Source organism: Pleurodeles waltl, chromosome 10 (assembly GCF_031143425.1).
Source record: "Pleurodeles waltl isolate 20211129_DDA chromosome 10, aPleWal1.hap1.20221129, whole genome shotgun sequence".
Classification (NCBI taxonomy): Eukaryota; Metazoa; Chordata; class Amphibia; order Caudata; family Salamandridae; genus Pleurodeles; species Pleurodeles waltl.
Window position 1 is genome coordinate 222,770,039 of NC_090449.1, and position 25,231 is coordinate 222,795,269.

General features: G+C 45.4%; 1 protein-coding gene across 8 annotated transcripts in view; it reads left to right on the plus strand.

The window, feature by feature from the left end:
* MARF1 (meiosis regulator and mRNA stability factor 1) overlaps positions 1-25,231 on the plus strand; it is a 586,552-nt gene that overhangs the window by 310,799 nt on the left and 250,522 nt on the right. For all 8 annotated transcript variants that reach the window (XM_069210203.1, XM_069210208.1, XM_069210202.1 and 5 more), the window contains exons 15-16: positions 1,590-1,709; positions 19,271-19,446. In XM_069210203.1, coding sequence (XP_069066304.1) covers positions 1,590-1,709; positions 19,271-19,446 — 296 coding nt within the window. The remainder of the gene's footprint in view (positions 1-1,589; positions 1,710-19,270; positions 19,447-25,231) is intronic.

Here is a 25,231-nt window from a genome sequence, read left to right on the forward strand (position 1 = left end):
CTTCTGGTCTTGGCTATTTCCCCTGTATGATATGTCCAAGATCTAGGGGGGATTTGCCCTTCGTCTGCTTATTAGAAATATCCTAAGGGGAGTAACGAAATTTCGTGTGGGGATATTTGCCCTGAGCCGACCTTTCGGATGATTCTTTCTACCAGACCTGGGGATTTAAAGGAGAGAACCATGCAGTTTCCTAAAAGTGATTTCCGGCTGCTTGGTATCCATTTAACTCTACTCTCCATTTTTGTCATCAAAAAGGGGCCCAACCATGCCAGGTTCCAATCTAGTTCCGATCCAGTTCAGGGACTTATTCCTCAGGGCAGTCAATGATTCCTGTTTCTGATTAGCCAGAACAGGGGCATTAGCCAAAATTACTACATAGGGTGTTGCGGCAGGGGGGAGTTGTAAATAGTCACTTGGGTGGATAGATGTATCTGATATTGGTTGAGAAGTAAAATCCCTCCCAGGATTGCTCAATCTCATATTTATAGGGGTAGACTGTTGCTACCTACCTGGACAGTCTCTTTAGTATGCGTCTCTACCTGTGATGATCTTGGGGATTTCGAGTTTGGATGCTTTCTCTTGCCCATCCTTTGGGAGAGCTTGGGATATAGCTAGGGGACATAGAAGGTCGTCTGGGTCTCAAGATTCTTCCCAACAAGTTCTTGATGAATTTTCAATGTGGTGTGTGTGTAAGCTGTCCCCTCAGTATGCACCAGTGTCGTATATCCGCAATATCTATCTGGGTACTGTCAGGGTTAACAAAACATGTTTGTACACATATATAAAGATAAGAATTGAGGCAGCCCTATGTTAAAATAAGCCAGTGAACTCCACTTTACCTTTTATTTTTGTCTGCCGATGTTAGAGGGGTGGCCCAGCCCAGGCTCTGAGGGGTGTGGATGGGGCAGCCCTTGGCCTGGGCTTTGCCCGGGCACGTCCAGCGCTGCGGTCTTCCTTTCCGCACTTTATAGCGTGATGCTTGGTTCCTCCCCTGCCGACTGCAACGTCTTCCGTTCTTTGTAGTCCCACAGCTGGCCCCCACACACTGTGCGCGTCCTGCGCTGCGGCCTTCCTTCCTGCGCTTTATCACGTGATGCTTGGCTCCTCCCCCTGCTGACTGCAAGGGCTTCCGTTCTTCGTAGTCCCACAGCAGGCCCCCACACACTGCGTGTCCTGCGCTGCGGCCTTCCTTCCTGTGCTTTATCACGTGATGCTTGGCTCCTCCCCCTGCCGACTGCAAGGGCTTCTGGGCTTCGTAGTCCCACAGCTGGCCCCCACACACTGTGCACATCAGTCTAGTCAATTTTAAAAGTACGAGAAAGATGGAAAAACAGTATTTATACTTTTCAGGCAATCTACCTTAGATGTGCAGAGGGTGGAAAACCTGTGAACTTAAAACTGAGGGAACTTTCAACCGAAGAGTACATAAAAGTTAACATTTTTCTTATTTTACACACCATACATAGTACTGAATGTGCCTGCGCTTAAGGTAATAAAAACTATCTGTAAAAGTAAGAAAACTGCTTGTAGGAAATCTTCATATTAATTGTTGTTGTTCACTTAGTTGGTCATTTTACTTTCATTTGTAGTGAACATGAATTCGACCCCGATACCTATGTTATCCCGTTTGTGAATTTGTCTCTGAAGACATTTGCTGCACAGGTTCACAGTCTGCTTCAGACACATGAGGGCACAGTTCCACTATTGAGGTAATAAATATCTTATTTACTGTTTACCCTTAAACACTGTTGGTTGTAATGCTGCTACAAATCTGACTATTACATTCCTTAACTGCTTTTCTTTTTGGTCTTGACTTGTATCCTGTGTGAACAATGTGTGGGCCTTGCCTTAATTAAAGCACTCTATCAAAAGACGAATCCTAAAGATCTAAACACAAATTAGGACAAGCTCCCGTGGTATGTTTTTCTTGTGTTTTTTGTGTTTTGTTTTTAAATAACTAAGAGTCGGAAATGATTTGGACTGCTGCAGCTGGGACACAGTGAAAATAGCACGATTCTGTATTTATTTCTCTCTCATACAGTTAAATAGTCTGCAACTTACAGTGTTACAGGTGTCCAGTGTCTAATGAAAAAAAAAATGACAACCAATTAAATGAGTTGGAAAAAGAGTTGTGACAAAACTAGATGTCCCCTACCAGATCGGGAGCTGTTATATGAAGGCTTTTAAAGAAGTGAGGACTTGAGAAAATGTGTACATTTTTTGCATTACAGCTATGATGGAACTGCGGCCTGCACAACTGTTTCCAAATGTTACCTGGGAGTTTATCTTGCTTTCCCCAGTAAACAGTTGTAAATTAGGGCTACTAGTAATTGTTTGTTTAGAGATGCTTATTCAACTTGGAGACCAGATTAAAGGACCTTGTTTCTGTAGAAGGTTTCTTGTTTTGCTAATAATGTTGGTTCTGCTTGACGAATCTTCATGACATTTTCAAAACTTGTACTTTGCTAAGCTTCTGTCTTGTACGTTTTGGGGTGATCTGTCAATTGGGGTGCTGGGTAAAAAAGGGGGGGGTTCCAAAATGCGTTTTCCCCATTCATTTTTCCATAGGACCTTTAGACACGCCTACAGCCGGAACCACTGAACGAAATTACACCAGATTTGGCACAAAGGTAGATTCTGTTACGCAGGTCACGATTTGGTGAAAATGTGTTCTGTAGTTTAGGGGAAATTTAAGGCCACAAAATATAAATATATAGGGTGGAACCTCAGATCCACGCAATGCAGGAAGAATCTGATTGGCTGCCCGCTACCTGAGAAATGTTGCAGCCGCCATTTTCTTTTGCTGTAAACTGTCCCCGGAGCTGGAATGTAAGGGGCAATTGAGTTGATAGGGTCAGGTTCCCTGATCCCATGGGGGGGGGTGATATAGTTGTGGCGATTGGACACATAATGGCTTTGAAATGCAGATTTATTTTTAAAAAATTGTTATGATTCTTTGCAAGATCCACGGATCCAGCCACTGGGCTCAGCGCTACCCCCAGCGTGAATCTGTGGGTGGATGCGAGGAGCTCGGGAAACGTAAAAAAACTTTTTTTTTCTTTTTTTTTTTTATTTTTTTAAAACATACTAACTTCTAACAGACACACTCTCACATTCAGTATTTCACACAGAGACATTCTCACACCCAGTCTGACATGCAGGCAGGCACTGTCACACCCACTCTCACACCTACAGAGATGCTATTTTATCCACCGTCACATCTACACAGAGCCTCTCACTCTGACTAAGAGACACTCCCACACCTAGAGAGACACTCTCATACTCACCTTCACATCCAGGCAAACACTGTCACACTCCCACTAACACCCGGACAGAGACCTTCATGAATACTCTCACACTAACAGACAACCCAGAGACGCATTCTGACACTCCCTCTCACACCCAAACAGCTATTCTCACACTAAAGCTTTTAATTATTGATGCGAAGAGCATGGTCTCAAACTTAATGCTTGCCTTTGTGCTTTTGAGAATGCAACAGATATTAAAGACTGACCATGATGTGCTCTTTGGAGTAAAGCATGTAATTGTTTTCGGTGATTTACTACAGCTTATTCTTGTGATAGGACAATCTATACTTAAGATTCTATGATATGAAGAAACTCGTAGTTCTTTAGGAATCATTGGAATAGTAAACATTTGGTTACATTTCCAATACAAGGAACTGATTAGAAACATGCACCAAGCATCTGATAAGCAAAATGGAAGTTTTTTGAAGGGTATACTGTCAAAAGAAGAAAAACGTCTGGAAACAAGACTTATAAAGAACATATTTAGTTCAATAAAAGGATAGTTATACATGTAGGACACACTTATACCTCTGTACTGGTACACCAAAACACACACTTACGCATGCACTAACACACACAAGCATACACTGATGCATTCAGTGGCACACACACCGATGCATGCACTAACATAACCAGGTTCACACTGATACATACACTGATACACTCAGGTACGCTCTCATCTACGTCTTAACACACCCATGCAGTTATTCATAATCACACTCATAGGCACATACACAGAGAGTATAATATACAGGTGCACATATATATTTATAGGAAAACAAAACTCACAGCTGTTCTGTGGAGTGGTTCTAACAAGAACCTTGTTTCCAATTTTTGGAGTTTTTTTTTTTTAAAAATAAAACTAGCTCTGAAACGAAAGAGCGAACAACAAAGCTAAGAAGCAACATGCTTCATCTTAAAAAAAAATTCAAAACTAAGTGAAAATAGAAAAAGAAAAGGTAGCAACAGTGATTGCCACTAGCATGAAAAAAAATCAGGCACAGATGAAACCTTTGCAGCCAGCAAAATATTGCATTTAGAACAGTATGTTATTGTTCTTGCCAGGTATGGAGAAATAGATGGGACAGTAGTTGTTTCTGGAGACTACCCCTCAACACTTGTTGAAGCCGATGCAATTTCTCGCTCATGCAGGATTCTAATGTAGTATCTTTCATGGATTGTATTGATATGCTTCCGCATGGAACTTGTTCAATGTGAATACGTGTTGGTAGTCCCACATGAAAGTTGTCTCCCGCAGGTGGTACAGGTGACATATCTTGCTGTCACTTTTTTCTCAACAGTAGTGATAGTGAAATATCTCCACACCTCACTTTCTTTCTTTGGAGGAGATGCAGCTTCCTCCACCTCCATGCTGGGAATCTTCTTTCTGTACTGCTGATAGAGGTTGAAGCCATTCTTCAAGAAAGTTTAGATTTCAAAACATCCAAATCAGAGCTCCTCTATACAGGACTGCTCTCTCCTAAGAGTTTAAAGCAGAATGAACACTGTAGGGTGTAGCTGTAACTGTTAAGGAAAACATCTTTCATCATCAAGTGGATTTGGGGCTTCCTTCATGAATTTGCGGATCCAGACACCACCTATTATCATGTATTTAAATATAAAATGACTTTAGAACAAATCATATTTACTAAGGTATAGGTGGACGCTGATTCCAATTTAAAAAAGACATATCTCTATATAGTAAAACTAACCGTATCGCAAGATCGGCGGTTCCATTATGATCAATTGATCAGAAAGAATGGGCAAGGCCCTCTACCTTTTCAGCACTGCGGATCCAGATCCGCGGAGCCATAAAACAAGTTTAATTAAAATAACGATAATATTAATAGGTAATAATGGGGAAATGTAAAACCAGACAGTTATTGAAAGAAAATGTAAACCATACAAAATCACTCAAAACCAAAGCTTACAGTGCATTTTAGCTAGAAAATACTGTTAAACATACAGATTCACAAAAGAACAAAGGTTACACTTATGAGATAAATGTTTTTTTTAAAAAATAAAATTAATTGAAAAACCAAAGGTTAGAATGATGTTATAACTAGGAAATACATTTTACAAAAACAGAAAATCACTGAAAAAAACAAACGTTACAGGGACATTATAGTTAGGAAATAGATTTTTTTAAAACCCAGGAATTCACTGAAAAAAAAAAAAAAACAAAGGTTACAGGGACGTTACAGTTGAGCTTGCATTTCACTCATGCAAAATCAGTGAAATTTGTTATCTCAGCTATCTATAACTTGCACCCCCATAATGCACTGCTTATGACCTCACATCTTAACTCATGACATGATCAGGGCCATCACTGGTGACATCGCAGATGACAACACTAATGACATCATCCACAGAACCACTCACCCACTCATACCCCCATATAAACTCTCATACATCCACACACAGCTACACATACTCATTCACAGACCCTTAAAAATACTGAGACACACCCACTTATTTACTCACACAGCCACACAAAAACAACTCAAGTACCCATTCATTACTGTCAGCTATTCAGACACTCAGTTACTCACACACCCATATACCCACTCTCACATCCAGTTATACACCCATGCAACCACTCACTTACAGACTTACAAACCAACACTGCTACTCTCACACCCACTCCTGCACACATACAACCACTCCCACACCTTCAGTCAGACAGCGTCCTAGACAACCACTCACTCACTGATAGTCACTTACACTACCATTCACTTACCCATACAACCACTCACTCACCTCTACAGGCACTTACATACCCATTCACTCATCTATGCAGCCACTCACATACCAACTCACACACCTACTTAAACACCCACTCACGGTCCCATACAGTCATTGACACAGCCACTCACATACATACAGCTGTCATACAGCCACTCATTCACCCATAAATCACTGACTCACCAGCTTCCCAATACAGTGACACCAAATCACTGACTCATAAAAGCACTCACACACACACACTGACTCACTCAATTGTACAGTCACTCGCAAACCATTCACTCAAGCAAATGCAGCCACTCGCATGGTCACTTGCTGACACAGCTGCTTACACATCCACTCACTCTCTCATACAGCAAATGACCCAACTACTCACTCACCCACACCACCACCCACGCCACCACTCACACACCCACTCATACATCGATACAATCACTTACACTCACTGGATGATGTCACTGACAATGTCATGAGTGATGTAATATGTGAGTTCATAAGCAGTGGATTACGGGTCGTAAGTTATCGTTGGGTGAGAACTATAACTGCTGAATTTCACAGGTTTTGTACTTGTGAAATGTGAGCCTATAACGTCCCTGTAACCTTTGTGTTTTTCAGTGGATCTATGTTTGTTGTCATTTTAAGTGCTTTATTTTTATATGGCTAGTAGATACTTTCAAATACTGTCCTCAGGTGAGTAACATCTGAAGATTTACATGAATGAAGGCTAGCAGCTAATATACCTGCCATTTATGAGCTTTTTCAGTGGTACTGTGTACCTGCAGAGACACGGACGTAAAGGTTTTCCAGGTACAATTTGGGAAAGGTCTGTCAAGAAAGGATCTGCTGGGAGATTGTGGAGTTTTTATTAGCAGAATTCTGGAAACAATATTTAAGCAATGATTAATCTTCTGTGAAGGTGATGTGAGTTCTCTTGAGATACAATCAGTTGCCTGATCAGAACTGTGATAAAAGATGGTTATTATGGCAGAAGTATCTTGGCTGGAAGAGCTTACAAAAGGAGCCACGTTTGAGCAAGTAGCGGGGACTCAAATGATTGGAGATGAAGTCCCTTTGGGGACCAGCAGACAATTACTTTATGAGAAAAGGTAGACTACTGCTTCCTTCAGGATAACTGATTAGAGCCCTTGCTTATTTATTTATTTGTTTAAAGTACATAACCTGTGGATTCTGTAGTGAAGCAGTTTGTGTTTACATGACTATATGGAAGTGACCTAAACTCAAGTATGTCCAGTTATGCCAGAACATCTATGCTCCAATGCAGAAGTGGATCTTTATTTCAACTCACAAGCACATAACCCATGTTAATATGTCAATTGTGCCATAACTATGCTAAAGACCCAGAGGTGGTCACCCTTTGCATTTGCTGACATAGGGGTTTCACAACACTAAGAAGCTCTCAGTTGAAACATAGAGTGAAAAATGTAACCCTACTAGGTCCCCCAGTGTACACCTTGAGGATAATTAGACTGCTTTGCTTACTCCTTGGATCAAGTGAAACTTTTGGCAGAAAACTAGGTTATGCTACATAACCATCTACTGTACATTGCGAATATAATTTTTGCCAGAAATAAATTGTTCTGGTGTCAATCACTGGAGGCACTGTGGAACTTAAGAGTCTAAACTGTGAGTTTAAATTCGAAGTTGAGACAACCAGTGAATGACAGAAATGTGTCTGTTCTTGAATCCTAGCCCCTACAATTAGCCGTGAACCTCCACACTACAGTGTGGAAATGTGATAACTTAGGAGGATGTTAGCAAATGGAGTAGTCAATACTATTTATCTACACTCCTACATTAGAGACAAAGCAAGGTCATAACATTGAACAAAGAGAGGAAACTAGCACCCATATGATCAAGCCCCGTATGTCTGGTGTAAGGAAATGCCTCCTTGGCATGGTTACCCCCTGACTTTTTGCCTTTGCTGATGCTATGTTTTGAATTGAAAATGTGCTGAGGCCTGCTAACCAGGCTCCAGCACCAGTGTTCTTTCCCTAACCTGTACTTTTGATTCCACAATTGGCACACCCTGGCATCCAGATAAGTCCCTTGTAACTGGTACCTCTGGTACCAAGGGCCCTGATGTCAGGGAAGGTCTCTAAGGGCTGCAGCATGCCTTATGCCACCCTAGAGACCCCTCACTCAGCACAGATACACTGCTTACCAGCTTGTGTGTGCTAGTGAGAACAAAATGAGTAAGTCGACATGGCACTCCCCTCAGGGTTCCATGCCAGCCTCTCACTGCCTATGCAGTATAGGTAAGACACCCCTCTAGCAGGCCTTACAGCCCTAAGGCAGGGTGCACTATACCATAGGTAAGGGCACCAGTGCATGAGCACTGTGCCCCTACAGTGTCTAAGACAAACCTTAGACATTGTAAGTGCAGGGTAGCCATAAGAGTATATGGTCTGGGAGTCTGTCAAACACGAACTCCACAGCACCATAATGGCTACACTGAAAACTGGGAAGTTTGGTATCAAACTTCTCAGCACAATAAATGCACACTGATGCCAGTGTACATTTTATTGTAAAATACACCCCAGAGGGCACCTTAGAGGTGCCCCCTGAAACCTAACCGACTATCTGTGTAGGCTGACTGGTTCCAGCAGCCTGCCACACTAGAGACATGTGGCTGGCCCCATGGGGAGAGTGCCTTTGTCACTCTGAGGCCAGTAACAAAGCCTGCACTGGGTGGAGATGCTAACACCTCCCCCAGGCAGGAGCTGTAACACCTGGCGGTGAGCCTCAAAGGCTCACCCCTTTGTCACAGCACCGCAGGACACTCCAGCTTAGTGGAGTTGCCCGCCCCCTCCTGCCACGGCCCCCACTTTTGGCGGCAAGGCTGGAGGAAACAAAGAGAACAACAAGGAGGAGTCACTGGCCAGTCAGGACAGCCCCTAAGGTGTCCTGAGCTGAAGTGACTCTAACTTTTAGAAATCCTCCATCTTGCAGATGGAGGATTCCCCCAATAGGATTAGGGATGTGACCCCCTCCCCTTGGGAGGAGGCACAAAGAGGGTGTACTCACCCTCAGGGCTAGTAGCCATTGGCTACTAACCCCCCAGACCTAAACACGCCCTTAAATTTAGTATTGAAGGGCTTCCCTGAACCTAGGAAAACAGATTCCTGCAACTAACAAGAAGAAGGACTGCTGAGCTGACAAACCCCTGCAGAGGAAGAACAGAAGACACCAACTGCCTTGGCCCCAGACTTACCGGCCTGTCTCCTGCCTTCCAAAGAAACCTGCTACAGCGACGCTTTCCAAGGGACCAGCGAACTCTGAATCCTCTGAGGACTGCCCTGCTTCGAAAAAGACAAGAAACTCCCGAGGACAGCGGCACTGCTCCAAAAGAACTGCAACTTTGTTACAAGGAGCAGATTTAAAGATCCCTGCAACTCCCCGCAAGAAGCGTGAGACTTGCAACACTGCACCCGGCGACCCTGACTCGACTGGTGGAGAACAAACAACTCAGGGAGGACCCTCCGGCGACTCTACGACTGTGAGTAACCAAAGTTGTCCCCTCTGAGCCCCCACAGCGACGCCGGCAGAGGGAATCCCCAGGCTCCCCCTGACCGCGACTGTCTGAACTCCATTTCCCGACGGCTGGAAAAGACCCTGCACCCGCAGCCCCCAGCACCTAAAGGAACAGAACTTCGGTGCAGGAGTGACCCCCAGGAAGCCCTCTCCCTTGCCCAGGTGGTGGCTACCCTGAGGAGCCCCCCCCCTTGCCTGCCTGCAACACTGAAGAGATCCCTTGATCTCTCATTGAAAACCATTGTGAACCCGACGCGTGTTTGCACACTGCACCCGGCCGCCCCCGCGCTGCTGAGGGTGTACTTTCTGTGCTGACTTGTGTCCCCCCCCCGGTGCCCTACAAAACCCCCCTGGTCTGCCCTCCGAAGACGCGGGTACTTACCTGCTGGCAGACTGGAACCGGGGCACCCCCTTCTCTCCATTGAAGCCTATGTGTTTTGGGCACCTCTTTGACCTTTGCACCTGACCGGCCCTGAGCTGCTGGTGTGATAACTTTGGATTGGCTCTGAACCCCCAACGGTGGGCTACCTTGGACCCAAACCTGAGACTTGTAAGTGATTTACTTACCTGACAAAACTAACAAAAACTTACCTCCCCCAGGAACTGTGAAAATTGCACTGTGTCCACTTTTAAAACAGCTTATTGTGTTTTATGTAAAAAGTATACATGCTAAAGTAATGATTCAAAGTTCCTAGAGTACTTACCTGCAATGCCTTTCAAATGAGATATTACATGTAAAATTTGAACCTGTGGTTCTTAAAATATACTAAGAAAATATATTTTTCTATAACAAAACCTTTTGGCTAGATTTGTCTCGGAGTGTGTGTTCCTCATTTATTGCCTGTGTGTATGTGCAACAAATGCTTAACACTACTCCTTGGATAAGCCTACTGCTCGACCACACTACCACAAAATAGAGCATTAGTATTCTCTTTTTGCCACTATCTTACCCCTAAGGGGAACCCTTGGACTCTGTGCATGCTATTCCTTACTTTGAAATAGCACATACAGAGCCAACTTCCTACATCTGGTAAAAGTCCCAGAGTTTAAACCTGACAGTAATTGTAGTTAGCTGGCTATCTATGTATGGTGCCAAATGGAATGGGGAACTGTGCAGATAGTTCAAGTGACACCAATTGGTTTACAGGGGTTAAAGTAAAAATCCCAAGATGCTCTCTTTTGCGGTAGTGTGGGCGAGAAGTTTAGGCTTATTAGAGGGTAGTGCTAAGCATTTGAGTCAATAAATGTGATACACATTCAAGAAGAAACCCAAGACTAACGTTTAGAAAAATAGTTATTTTTATTAAATGTTTGAACACCAGAAACACTTAAAGAAAGTTAAGTACTGTTGCAGTCTGTAGGAGGCTGGCTCAGTTTATGGTGGGCACCCTATACTGAGTTCAGGAAACTCTTGGTGATAAGTGAATAGGTGTCCACATAGCAGAAGCTCTCTAGGGGTAGGTGAGGCGAGCAGCTAAACCTTATCCAGGGGGAATGTAAAGCACTTGCAGTACTACAGTAGTCGGACAATAACTTAGTCACAAAAAAGAATCACACAAGTGTTGCAAAAATAAAGGATACTTTATTACAGCACTACTACTAAACCGGTCTTGGTACGTCTCCCTTTGGAGATATTACATACAATTATACACATAAAATAAACATCAGATATAGCATTTACATACCATATACATATCCAGGGCCCTAGGGGAGGGCCGAACCATATACTAAAAAAGTTAAATTTGAAAATGGGTCTCTAGCCAAGGTAAGTGTGGGAGGTAGCTAGTGGCTGGGGCCAGTTAGGAATACCAGAGCTACGTATGGTAGGTGACCCCAGCAACTAGGAGTAAGTTAGTTACCCACCCAGTTGTCCCATAGGCTAACACAGGGAGTAGTTTTGAGAGTAGGTGGAATTTAGGACCCTTCCCAGTATACCCAAAGGAAACCAGCAGGCAAGAGGATGGATGGAAAGTGCCCCCATCCCAGGGTACCCAGAAGAAGACAGGAGTACCTACACCAGGGACCCGGATACAGAGGGGAGAAGGGACTTGCCCGTGGACCAGGTCAGTGGAACTCAAGGACTGATTCCAGATGTGGAGGACCTGCAAAGCTAGGGGACAGAGTCAAGCACCCAAGGAGATGCCCAGGTGGAGCTGGTGGCCGTGCCCACCCTCCTGAAGATGAAGTTCCTGTAAGTTGGTGGAAGAAGTCCAGCTGCAGGGTCCAGGAACCACTAAAGATCCCAGGAGTCACCTACGAGCTGTCCCTTGACGGTCGCCGGATTGCAGGAGGGTTAGTTACCAACCAGGTCAATACAAGCATTGGCAAATGCAAACAGGAGCAGAAGAGGAGTTTGCAAAGTTATGTGGGACCAGCAGGATCCAGGACATTCTACCCAGGAGGGGGAGTCTGAGCTGGCCCTCAGCACACATGAAGGCCAACAGAAGTCGAGGGAGGCCCCACGAGTGACTAACAGGCGCCGGACACAGGTAGTCACGAGGAGGCCTTACCAGCCCAGCAAAACAGAAGTCTCATATTGCAGGAGTTGCAGGACAGAAGCTTATCTTCAGTTTGCAGAGTGCTGGAGGCCAGGGCTTCTTGGAGCATGAAGATCTCGGTAGGAAGAGTAAACAAATGTTGACAAGTGCAAGAGTCGCAGGGCTACCAGTCCAGTGGTTGGAGCAAGGGCCTAAAGTCTCCCAACTTTGATAGAAGACAAGCAGGACCCAGAGGAGGAAAAGTAGCAAGTTCACTTAAATGCATTTTTACACGGTAAAGGATTTCCTTTGGGTAAATAACTTTTACTGCCCAGGAGTCTTTGCAGTTAATTCTCAGGGTTCCCCTTTCAGTTGTTGGGTGTTATGGAGATAAGGTCACAAGGAACACCAGCAGTACACTTTTACCTGCCCTGCAGTCATCCGGTGCTGGGTAGGTCGCTATCAAACATCTTGTATTAATAAACCCTCATTGATGGATTTATTAGTACATGCACCCAGAGGGCACATTAGAGGTGCCCCTGAAAACCTACCAACTACCCCTGTTGGGACTGACTAGTATGAGCCAGCCTGCCACCATCAGACAAGAATCTGACAACCTTAGTGGTCAGAGGCAAAGCCTGCTCTGAAAGGTTCTTGCACACCCCACCCAGCAGGATGACCTGTGAATCTGCATTCCAAGAAAGGGGACTTCAAAGAAGCACACTGCAGTTGGTATGCAGATCTGGTTACACTCGAAAGGGGAGTTGCTGACGTCCTGCTCCTGCCCTAGGGCCCATTTGGCATCTGGACAGGTGGGAAATTTTGTATTCAGGTAGGTGTGTCCACTCCTCGGGTGATTCCCACCCCCCCTAAGGGTCGCTGCCTGTTGTGGACACAGCTTTTATAAATCAGCCATCTTGTTGGCAGATTTAGGAACTCTGGGACAGGGTTATGTCCACTTCCCATAGTGAGTTGTCATATAGGGAGTGTAGTGATCCCAGGGGTAGGAAGTCCGTTGTCTACTACCCTGCAGTCCCTAAAACGGACCTAAATGCAGTATTTAGGGGAGCCCCCACCAGGAAATTAAGTTCCTAACGACCTTAGGAGGACACTGAAGAGCCACGAAAGAAAAGAAATAAGAACCTGACCTAGACGCAACCCCGCTGGCCTGTCTGCTGCTCATGCCAAATTGCACCATAGTTGTCTCGTCATGCAGCTGTTGTGCCTCCAAAGCCTGGAAGGACTGCCTGCCTTCAACAAAGCCCCAGGTACTCCAGCGGCATAGCGAGCTGCTTCCCTGCTTCTTGTGGCCACTCCAAGACAAACTTTGAGGATTCTGGACCGCACAAAACCAGACACCTGAAAGCACCACTGCACCCACTCCGCTTAGTCAGAGTTTAAGTGGACCAATGGTGTCAGCATGGTTCCTAGCCCTCCAGAGATTAAGCTCACCTTCGATTTGCCCACTGTAGACTCGCCAACGCCGCCTGCACCCTCTGCACGCAGTCCCCCTCAACCGCAAGAGTTCCGGTGGGGAAAACCAGACGCCTCAAGACACCTCTGCACCTGGCGTGTGGTGAAAATGACCTGAGGTGTCCCCATGTCCCCGGACATCCCAGGATTGGAACTCACATGTTGGTTGTCCTCAACTGGACTCCTGTCTAACCCTGCAGCCTCTTTGCAACTGGACCAATTCCTGTTGTCTAACATTGGACACCTGACGCAGTACTAAACCCCTACAGCCGACCGCCCCAGTGGCTCCTGGTGTGACATATTGGTGTAGTCCTGACTGTTGACCAATACTCACCTCAAGACCAGGATTTTGTATTGGTCTCATAAGTCACTGTAAGATACCTATTTGTTATATTTGTTTTTTCTTTATAGTGCAGTTTTTGGAAGCTGCAGTGTTATCCTAAGTGTCGACTTTTCAAAACTGTTAAGATTTTTCTTGCAAAACGTACTTACGTAATAGAATTCATTGTGACGCCAAATATATATAGATACTTATTATTTTTGTAAATTGGTGTGGATCTCTTTCTTGAGTTGTTTTATTTATTGACTGTGTATTTGCAGATGTCTCACACGCCTCTGACATGCCTAAGGCTACCCGACCACACTACCCCCCCTAAAAAGGGCACCTAGTTCCAGCCGCGGACTTTTATCATGTGGTCTGGTCATGCCCGGCTCTGGTATGTGTTATTTTGGGTTGGGGTAAATCAAGGGATTTCAGAAGTTCTAGGGCACCAAATCGGATTCAGGCCCCGGGAACCACTCCTATGCCTCTTAGAAAGGTGTTGGTGATACCCTCTCACAAAGGACTTTTATAAAGGTTGTTCCTTGGTGCCCAAACACAATATCTTGTGCAATAGGAAACAATCTAGACCCACCCACCCACCCCCCCTGAATAAAATGGCAGACCGGTATTGATTGGTGCACAGTTCATGAGCAGCCAATCCATGAAGCTTGTGGCTGTACCCAGAAACATGATAAAATATGGGGTAGATGGTTTGCGTATTATGGACTACCAGTGTAAAATGTACAGATGTGAAGCAAAACTGTAACTGTTTGGTGCTATGGGTCATACTGAATGTTACTTGTAACTCTCAGTGGACGGTGTGGTATACAGTTAAAACTAATAAAATTGGTTATAAAAAAAGAAGCACCTTGGGATTGCTAGAGCAAGCCTCTGCCCACTTGTAAGGGAACCCCTGTACACTTTGTATGATGTAAGGAAATGCCTCCTTGGCATGGTTGCCCCCTGACTTTTTGCCTTTGCTGATGCTATGTTTACAATTGAAAGTGTGCTGAGGCCTGCTAACCAGGCCCCAGCACCAGTGTTCTTTCCCTAACCTGTACTTTTGTATCCACAATTGGCAGACCCTGGCATCCAGATAAGTCCCTTGTAACTGGTACTTCTAGTACCAAGGGCCCTGATGCCAAGGAAGGTCTCTAAGGGCTGCAGCATGTCTTATGCCACCCTGGAGACCTCTCACTCAGCACAGACACACTGCTTGCCAGCTTGTGTGTGCTAGTGAGGACAAAACGAGTAAGTCGACATGGCACTCCCCTCAGGGTGCCATGCCAGCCTCTCACTGCCTATGCAGTATAGGTAAGACACCCCTCTAGCAGGCCTTACAGCCCTAAGGCAGGGTGCACTATACCATAGGTGAGGGTACCAGTGCATGAGCATGGTACCCCTACAGTGTCTAAACAAAACCTTAGACATTGTAAGTGCAGGGTAGCCATAAGAGTATATGGTCTGGGAGTCTGTCAAACACGAACTCCACAGCACCATAATGGCTACACTGAAAACTGGGAAGTTTGGTATCAAACTTCTCAGCACAATAAATGCACACTGATGCCAGTGTACATTTTATTGCAAAATACACCCCAGAGGGCACCTTAGAGGTGCCCCCTGAAACTTAACCGACTATCTGTGTAGGCTGACTAGTTCCAGCAGCCTGCCACACTAGAGACATGTTGCTGGCCCCATGGGGAGAGTGCCTTTGTCACTCTGAGGCCAGTAACAAAGCCTGCACTGGGTGGAGATGCTAACACCTCCCCCAGGCAGGAGCTGTAACACCTGGCGGTGAGCCTCAAAGGCTCACCCCTTTGTCACAGCACCGCAGGACACTCCAGCTAGTGGAGTTGCCCGCCCCCTCCGGCCCGGCCCCCACTTTTGGCGGCAAGGCCGGAGAAAATAATGAGAATAACAAGGAGGAGTCACTGGCCAGTCAGGACAGCCCCTAAGGTGTCCTGAGCTGAGGTGACTCTAACTTTTAGAAATCCTCCATCTTGCAGATGGAGGATTCCCCCAATAGGGTTAGGATTGTGACCCCCTCCCCTTGGGAGGAGACACAAAGAGGGTGTACCCACCCTCAGGGCTAGTAGCCATTGGCTACTAACCCCCCAGACCTAAACACGCCCTTAAATTTAGTATTTAAGGGCTACCCTGAACCCTAGAAAATTAGATTCCTGCAACTACAAGAAGAAGGACTGCCTAGCTGAAAACCCCTGCAGAGGAAGACCAGAAGACGACAACTGCCTTGGCTCCAGAAACTCACCGGCCTGTCTCCTGCCTTCCAAAGAACTCTGCTCCAGCGACGCCTTCCAAGGGACCAGCGACCTCTGAATCCTCTGAGGACTGCCCTGCTTCGAGAAAGACAAGAAACTCCCGAGGACAGCGGACCTGCTCCAAAAAGACTGCAACTTTGTTTCAAGGAGCAGCTTTAAAGACCCTGCAATCTCCCCGCAAGAAGCGTGAGACTTGCAACACTGCACCCGGCGACCCCGACTCGGCTGGTGGAGAACCAACACCTCAGGGAGGACCCCCGGACTACTCTCCGACTGTGAGTACCAAAACCTGTCCCCCCTGAGCCCCCACAGCGCCGCCTGCAGAGGGAATCCCGAGGCTTCCCCTGACCGCGACTCTCTGAAACCTAAGTCCCGACGCCTGGAAAAGACCCTGCACCCGCAGCCCCCAGGACCTGAAGGACCGGACTTTCACTGGAGAAGTGACCCCCAGGAGTCCCTCTCCCTTGCCCAAGTGGAGGTTTCCCCGAGGAAGCCCCCCCTTGCCTGCCTGCAGCGCTGAAGAGATCCGTTGATCTCTCATAGACTAACATTGCGAACCCGACGCTTGTTTCTACACTGCACCCGGCCGCCCCCGCGCTGCTGAGGGTGAAATTTCTGTGTGGGCTTGTGTCCCCCCCGGTGCCCTACAAAACCCCCCTGGTCTGCCCTCCGAAGACGCGGGTACTTACCTGCAAGCAGACCGGAACCGGGGCACCCCCTTCTCTCCGTTCTAGCCTATGCGTTTTGGGCACCACTTTGAACTCTGCACCTGACCGGCCCTGAAATGCTGGTGTGGTAACTTTGGGGTTGCTCTGAACCCCCAACGGTGGGCTACCTTGGACCAAGAACTGAACCCTGTAAGTGTCTTACTTACCTGGTAAAACTAACAAAAACTTACCTCCCCCAGGAACTGTGAAAATTGCACTAAGTGTCCACTTTTGAAATAGCTATTTGTGAATAACTTGAAAAGTATACATGCAATTGAAATGATTCAAAGTTCCTAATGTACTTACCTGCAATACCTTTCAAACAAGATATTACATGTTAAATTTGAACCTGTGGTTCTTAAAATAAACTAAGCAAATATATTTTTCTATAACAAAACCTATTGGCTGGATTTGTCTCTGAGTGGGTGTACCTCATTTATTGTCTGTGTATGTACAACAAATGCTTAACACTACTCCTTGGATAAGCCTACTGCTCGACCACACTACCACAAAATAGAGCATTAGTATTATCTCTATTTTACCTCTAAGGGGAACCCTTGGACTCTGTGCATGCTATTCCTTACTTTGAAATAGCACATACAGAGTCAACTTCCTACATATGATATATCTTATTTTGATACATCACATAAAGAGACAGCTTCCTACACACGGCTACTGCATAACTATATTCCCACCTGTCCTGGTGCCAAATGTGTCTCAGGGCAGGGGGTAGTGTCTTTCAAGTGTTGGGGAAGCCGGGGTCACATATAAAAGGCTTTGAAGTCCCTGATCTTGGTATGCAGATTCATGGGCCATCCTGCTGAAGGCGGTGATAACCTTTCCTCCAGAATGCATGGTTTCTGGCTTCTGAGAGCACAGACTCTAACCTTCAGGGGGTCAGAAACATATCTGTGGTGGCAGGCTGGTCAATACCAGTCAGCCAACACACTAGAGGAGTAGTAGGTTTTCAGGGGTACCTCTAAGGTGCCTTCTGGGTGCATGGCATAAAAAAATCCACGACTGGCATGAAACTAGATTTATTAAGACAAGGTGTTTGAAACCAAACACCATAGGTTTCAGTGAAGCCATTAAGTACCTGGGTAACTCTTATTGACTAGTGCCCAGTACATACCTTAAGATGGCCTTCCTGTTCACTTGCAGTGTCTAAGTAATTGATCTAGACATCATAGGGGCATGGCACACAGTCACACGTCATGTTTTCACACTTGGTTTGCACCATGACTCAGTCTGTGATGGCAGGCTCTTTGTAAACTTTTAGGCGGGGTGGGGTGGTCCCCCTAGGGTGGCACAATATATTGGGACCCTCTCTAATACCCATGCTTAGGTACCAAGAGTACTATTTACTAGGGACTTAGCGGTACTAGAGTGGGTGCCAGTTGTACACAATTAGACCTTTTACCTTGCTTTAGGGAAAGAGCACTGGCACTGGGAACCTGGTTAGCAGGAAAACAGTGCACCTTAAGTCGAAAAACCTTAGTACTGGTGGCAGAAAGTGGGGGTGATCATGTCCACTAGGGGCAGTTTATTAAAGTAAGCATCGCAGGTAAGAAGCTACCTGTCTGTTTATACAATCATGGATGATGAATAAGTCAAAATGTAGCTGTAGAAGAGTGAGTCTCATCTTTTGACCCATTGTACAAAATGAGTTGGAGGTATAGATGAAGGTCAATCCATAAAACTTGCTTTTGCAACTTGTTCTGTTGATCACATTTCTCTACCTTGCTCATCTCCCTTTTGTTGTGAAAGATTTTTCGGTCTAGACATTTGGCTTTTTGAAATGATACTCCAATAATGGTTACATTAAACGTCTGTCTTCTCTTGTGACACAAATCAAAAAGCCCCTTTATCCATGTATTCTGTCAATCATTCTTAGTATTCCCTGTAAAAGGGGGGATGTGCTACCACAAATCAGATCAATTAATATTCTTAAATATTCTAAGATTATATGCAATTGTGCCCTTTTCCATACTTGCTTATGTAGCAGATTTTTTACATTGATGTCGATGTTGTAATTTTGTTGAAAGTCTGATGAACCTGCTCTATCACAAAAACATTTTTTTGCAGTTGTCTGAAGCATTTAGCCAAGGGTTTTTTTTTGTTGTTTTTTTTTTAAACCTGTTTTGAGATTAAATTACTTAGGTAGAAATCTCAAAAAATGCTTTTATAAGCTGAATTGACTCATCAATGTGTAACATCCTCTATCGGCTGACAGATTCCATTGTATTCTTTTACAATATGTGGCTGAAAGAACAGGCAGAATATCATTGTGAATTTAATTCTTTAAAGTCTTAACTTGTATTACTAGTAAATGGAGATGTTTTTCCTCATTTGACTCATTAATTTGTATACTGAATAGCATAAAATCTCCTAATCTCTTTAATTCCAGTTTTCCAGATTGCTATGCTGCAGAATTCAGTATTTTAGAAATGGTGGAAGAAGGTCAAGGAGGTGTTCCCCTTGAGCATCTCATCACGTGTATTCCTGGAGTAAATATTGCCACTGCACAAAATGGCATTAAAGTTGTGAAATGGATACACAATAAGCCACCACCTCCAAATACAGGTACATATATTTTCATAGAATTACCTCAGAAGAGCATTAATGTTTTTGAACATAGATGCATTCTTATTGCCTCCATTAAACAAACTGAATATAACTTATCTCAATTGATACATTCTTGGTGTACCTAAATTACTCATGACCTTTTTTCACTCATAAACGAGCACCCTGTACAATCAATAATTGTTTTTATATATGCACAAGTATTATATTAGTTAATTTATATAGCTTTTACTACCCCCATGCTAAGGTGCCTGCTTACCTGGGTAGAACGCTACACTTTGCAAGGAGTGTGGTTGGAAGAGTGTTTTCATCCTGTGTGGGAAGTGTTTCCATTTCCTGCATGATGACCTCAAGCTGTGGTTATTGTGTTATCGGACGCATCGCTTTGCAGTGTGCTGGATTAAGAAGTGGGGGTGGCTGGCGTGCAGCTTGGACTTTTCAGTAAGCTGGCTAGTTTGAGTAGCTCTGTAAGTCCCTATATTATATTTATGTTTATAGACAATTTAGCTGATCACTGCACTGGGTTGTCTAGTCAGATATTTTGTTTAAAGTTTATGGTCCTAAGCAGGCTTAGACAAATATTTGCAATGCAATAGGTCTCACATTTGCGAGAGTTAGAGCTACTGGCGTTGTAAATGCTTAATTAGACATATCTTGACTCCTAAATTGGTCAACCCTGCCTCGTAATTTGGTCCTTTACTGCCACAAAATTCCAGTGGCCCTACATATAACTAAAACACTTCCATGTACCTCCTTCCTCTATATGCAACACAGACATATTACTCAGAGCTTCTGGAAGAGCTGACACTGTCAGATAATCTGAAATACGAGTGAAGTTTGAATTTGACTTATTGTATTGCAATGACTCCACATGGCAATCTATCATCAAAGTAGCTTTAAATATTCCGCTATCAGTAAAGCGGAGCCTCATGTGTACCTGACAGAAATGGAAAGTACAGTACAATATGGAATGGTTATGTTCATTCCCACGAGGAAGCCCGCAGCTTGCGGTGACATCAAGGACGGATTTTAAAGCTGTTTGCACAACACATTAATGTCCTGAAATGAGAATATGTTTACATATGTCCTCCTTGCTCTTGGTAGTGACATTTAACAGTCAGGGTAGCGCCTTCAGGGGCATATGCATGGTTCATTTCCCTTTCGTTCCATAACACTTTTACAGAATATTATTTCCTTATAATGTAACTCCCCTCCCAGTGTGTTGCCACTCCCTACCACACTGGAGCCCTTGTTTTCTTTTATGTCTCCTTTGTATAACATGTTACCTGCTCACTCTCCAAAAAAAACATCCTCACAAGTGCACGCTCACCAGGTACAGCACTGCAACTGATGAGCCAGTCATTCAAAGCCACTGGGAGCACTAGAGGAGGAAATGGAAAAAGTAGAGTTGTGGTTCCCAGTCTACCATTTTAAGATGGGCGGCCGAAGTTCATTGTGATACAGTACCGGGCATCATTACCCTGACATATAGTAATTTACAGAGCCAGAATTATTCACAAACGTACATAAACAATGGCATGTGTTTATCATGAAAAATATAAGCCTTTTTATAGTGGTGTTAAAAACCTAACAAAGTTTTCGTTGGTCTGTGATATTTTATGACTATCCTTAGTTGGATTTATTTATCTAATTGCCATCTTGGACACTGTTTTAATTGACTTGTTTCCCTTCATTTCTTCCAGAGAAATTACAAGGTGTACTTTGTATGTACACTTTGGTGGCGGTGGTGTTATAGAATCGAATATCATATTTCAGGTTAAGATATTACCCGTTAGTAGCCCTAGCAACGGCGCGGCATCATGTGACATCTTGAAACGTATTCTGTTTTAGTGTGATGTGGGCGTGTCAAACCATTCTTGTGTGTCTAGTAAAATCTGCAGTCAGTCGCTCCATTATTGTTCAGTGATGATGCTTATGTTCTTTTTGTGGTGATCTGATCCAGATTTCTCTGACACATCACTCACTGGTGTGCTCAGCCTATGTACAACGACACTTGTGGGTCTGCAAAGGGGAGAGAAAAAAGAAAAGTAGTTCGCTCAGACTAAAGTATATGGTCAATCGTGCACTAAACCATGTATCGTGGTCAGTCTGGAAGGCAGTAACAAGCCAGCGCCAAGGCGGATGGATTTTGAAAGGCAAGCCCACGAACGAGTGAGAGTGGTGAGGGGGGTGTGGTAAGTTCACATAAGAGATCACAGCATGTAAGAAAACAGCCCTTTTGTTCTTCTACGCTCATCCTAATTAAATGGAAAAACGGTGGGGAGAGCTTCACTTAAATCGGTTTGTCCTGGTCAGATGTCAAAAAGTGATTGAATGTAGCTTTTTGAGACCTGCAGTGTGAACTAAATTAAAATCCTGTGCTGGCTAGTGACATGTGTCAAATCTCTTCAGTTATTTCATGTTTCTTAGTTGGTGATAAGAACTGCAGACGTCCACTCAGTTCTGGCTTGTGAGTGTAAGACTGTAAAGCAGTATAAGGGAATTCTATGTCTGGACCAGAGGCTCAAACTGTGCTTAAATTCTTTACTTCACTCCTCAATAAAAATCAATAGTAGCCATTTTAAATCCAGTAGCATAAACTAAAGTTCCCGTACAACTATGAAACAATCAAGAAACAATGAAATCCAATAAGTCTGGCAGTGTCAACAAAGTCCTTTGTTTATATCTGTGTTGCCACTTTTCTTCATTGGTCATAGCCAGAGTTAAATGTTGCTCCCTCCTCTGTGAATGTCAATTTGGGTACTGCCTTTTATACTGTTGTTCCTATACACTGTAAGTTTTCTTTTAATCGCTCCTAAGCGTGGTTTTCCTCCCACAGATCCCAGTTAATTGTGGCGGGAATGCCCAGCCCTCATTATGCGGTTGCTGGTGACTGAGGGACACTGGGCGTGACGCTGTGTGGGCCTTCGAAATCCTGGTGGAGCTCTTTTAAGCTGACCGCCACCATTGTCTCTGCTCCGCAACACATGCTTGTCAGCTTCATTTGAAATTAACAGCGTACTCTGTGGAGACTGTCTGCTGCCGTCTGTAGGAAGTTGGCTCTGTATGTGCTATTTCAAAGTAAGGAATAGCATGCACAGAGTCCAAGGGTTCCCCTTAGAGGTAAAATAGTGGTAAAAATAGATAATACTAATGCTCTATTTTGTGGTAGTGTGGTCGAGCAGTAGGCTTATCCAAGGAGTAGTGTTAAGCATTTGTTGTACATACACATAGACAATAAATGAGGTACACACACTCAGAGACAAATCCAGCCAATAGGTTTTGTTATAGAAAAATATCTTTTCTTAGTTTATTTTAAGAACCACAGGTTCAAATTTAACATGTAATATCTTGTTTGAAAGGTATTGCAGGTAAGTACATTAGGAACTTTGAATCATTTCAATTGCATGTATACTTTTCAAGTTATTGACAAATAGCTACTTTAAAAGTGGACACTTAGTGCAATTTTCACAGTTCCTGGGGGAGGTAAGTTTTTGTTAGTTTTACCAGGTAAGTAAGACACTTACAGGGTTCAGTTCTTGGTCCAAGGTAGCCCACCGTTGGGGGTTCAGAGCAACCCCAAAGTCACCACACCAGCATCTCAGGGCCGGTCAGGTGCAGAGTTCAAAGTGGTGCCCAAAGTGGCGCATAGGCTAGAATGGAGAGAAGGGGGTGCCCCGGTTCCGGTCTGCTTGCAGGTAAGTACCCGCGTCTTCGGAGGGCAGACCAGGGGGGTTTTGTAGGGCACCGGGGGGGACACAAGCCCACACAGAAATTTCACCCTCAGCGGCGCGGGGGCGGCCGGGTGCAGTGTAGAAACAAGCGTCGGGTTCGCAATGTTAGTCTATGAGAGATCTCGGGATCTCTTCAGCGCTGCAGGCAGGCAAGGGGGGGGGGTTCCTCGGGGAAACCTCCACTTGGGCAAGGGAGAGGGACTCCTGGGGGTCACTCCTCCAGTGAAAGTCCGGTCCTTCAGGTCCTGGGGGCTGCGGGTGCAGGGTCTCTCCCAGGTGTCGGGACTTAGGATTCAAAGAGTCGCGGTCAGGGGAAGCCTCGGGATTCCCTCTGCAGGCGGCGCTGTGGGGGCTCAGGGGGGACAGGTTTTTGTACTCACAGTCTTAGAGTAGTCCTGGGGTCCCTCCTGAGGTGTTGGATCGCCACCAGCCGAGTCGGGGTCGCCGGGTGCAGTGTTGCAAGTCTCACGCTTCTTGCGGGGAGCTTGCAGGGTTCTTTAAAGCTGCTGGAAACAAAGTTGCAGCTTTTCTTGGAGCAGGTCCGCTGTCCTCGGGAGTTTCTTGTCTTTTCGAAGCAGGGGCAGTCCTCAGAGGATGTCGAGGTCGCTGGTCCCTTTGGAAGGCGTCGCTGGAGCAGGATCTTTGGAAGGCAGGAGACAGGCCGGTGAGTTTCTGGAGCCAAGGCAGTTGTCGTCTTCTGGTCTTCCTCTGCAGGGGTTTTCAGCTAGGCAGTCCTTCTTCTTGTAGTTGCAGGAATCTAATTTTCTAGGGTTCAGGGTAGCCCTTAAATACTAAATTTAAGGGCGTGTTTAGGTCTGGGGGGTTAGTAGCCAATGGCTACTAGCCCTGAGGGTGGGTACACCCTCTTTGTGCCTCCTCCCAAGGGGAGGGGGTCACAATCCTAACCCTATTGGGGGAATCCTCCATCTGCAAGATGGAGGATTTCTAAAAGTCAGTCACCTCAGCTCAGGACACCTTAGGGGCTGTCCTGACTGGCCAGTGACGACTCCTTGTTGCTTTCTTTGTTCCCTCCAGCCTTGCCGCCAAAAGTGGGGGCCGTGGCCGGAGGGGGCGGGCAACTCCACTAAGCTGGAGTGCCCTGCTGGGCTGTGACAAAGGGGTGAGCCTTTGAGGCTCACCGCCAGGTGTCACAGCTCCTGCCTGGGGGAGGTGTTAGCATCTCCACCCAGTGCAGGCGTGGTTACTGGCCTCAGAGTGACAAAGGCACTCTCCCCATGGGGCCAGCAACATGTCTCTGGTGTGGCAGGCTGCTGGAACTAGTCAGCCTACACAGACAGTCGGTTAAGTTTCAGGGGGCACCTCTAAGGTGCCCTCTCGGGTGTATTTTGCAATAAAATGTACACTGGCATCAGTGTGCATTTATTGTGCTGAGAAGTTTGATACCAAACTTCCCAGTTTTCAGTGTAGCCATTATGGTGCTGTGGAGTTCGTGTTTGACAGACTCCCAGACCATATACTCTTATGGCTACCCTGCACTTACAATGTCTAAGGTTTTGTTTAGACACTGTAGGGGTACCATGCTCATGCACTGGTACCCTCACCTATGGTATAGTGCACCCTGCCTTAGGGCTGTAAGGCCTGCTAGAGGGGTGTCTTACCTATACTGCATAGGCAGTGAGAGGCTGGCATGGCACCCTGAGGGGAGTGCCATGTCGACTTACTCGTTTTGTCCTCACTAGCACACACAAGCTGGCAAGCAGTGTGTCTGTGCTGAGTGAGAGGTCTCCAGGGTGGCATAAGACATGCTGCAGCCCTTAGAGACCTTCCTTGGCATCAGGGCCCTTGGTACTAGAAGTACCAGTTACAAGGGACTTATCTGGATGCCAGGGTCTGCCAATTGTGGATACAAAAGTACATTTTAGGTGAAGGAACACTGGTGCTGGGGCCTGGTTAGCAGGGTCCCAGCACTCTTCTCAGTCAAGTCAGCATCAGTATCAGGCAAAAAGTGGGGGGTAACTGCAACAGGGAGCCATTTCTTTACACCGTCCCTGTGTGTGGAGACTGACAACCCGTGCTTTGGGGGTCCATAT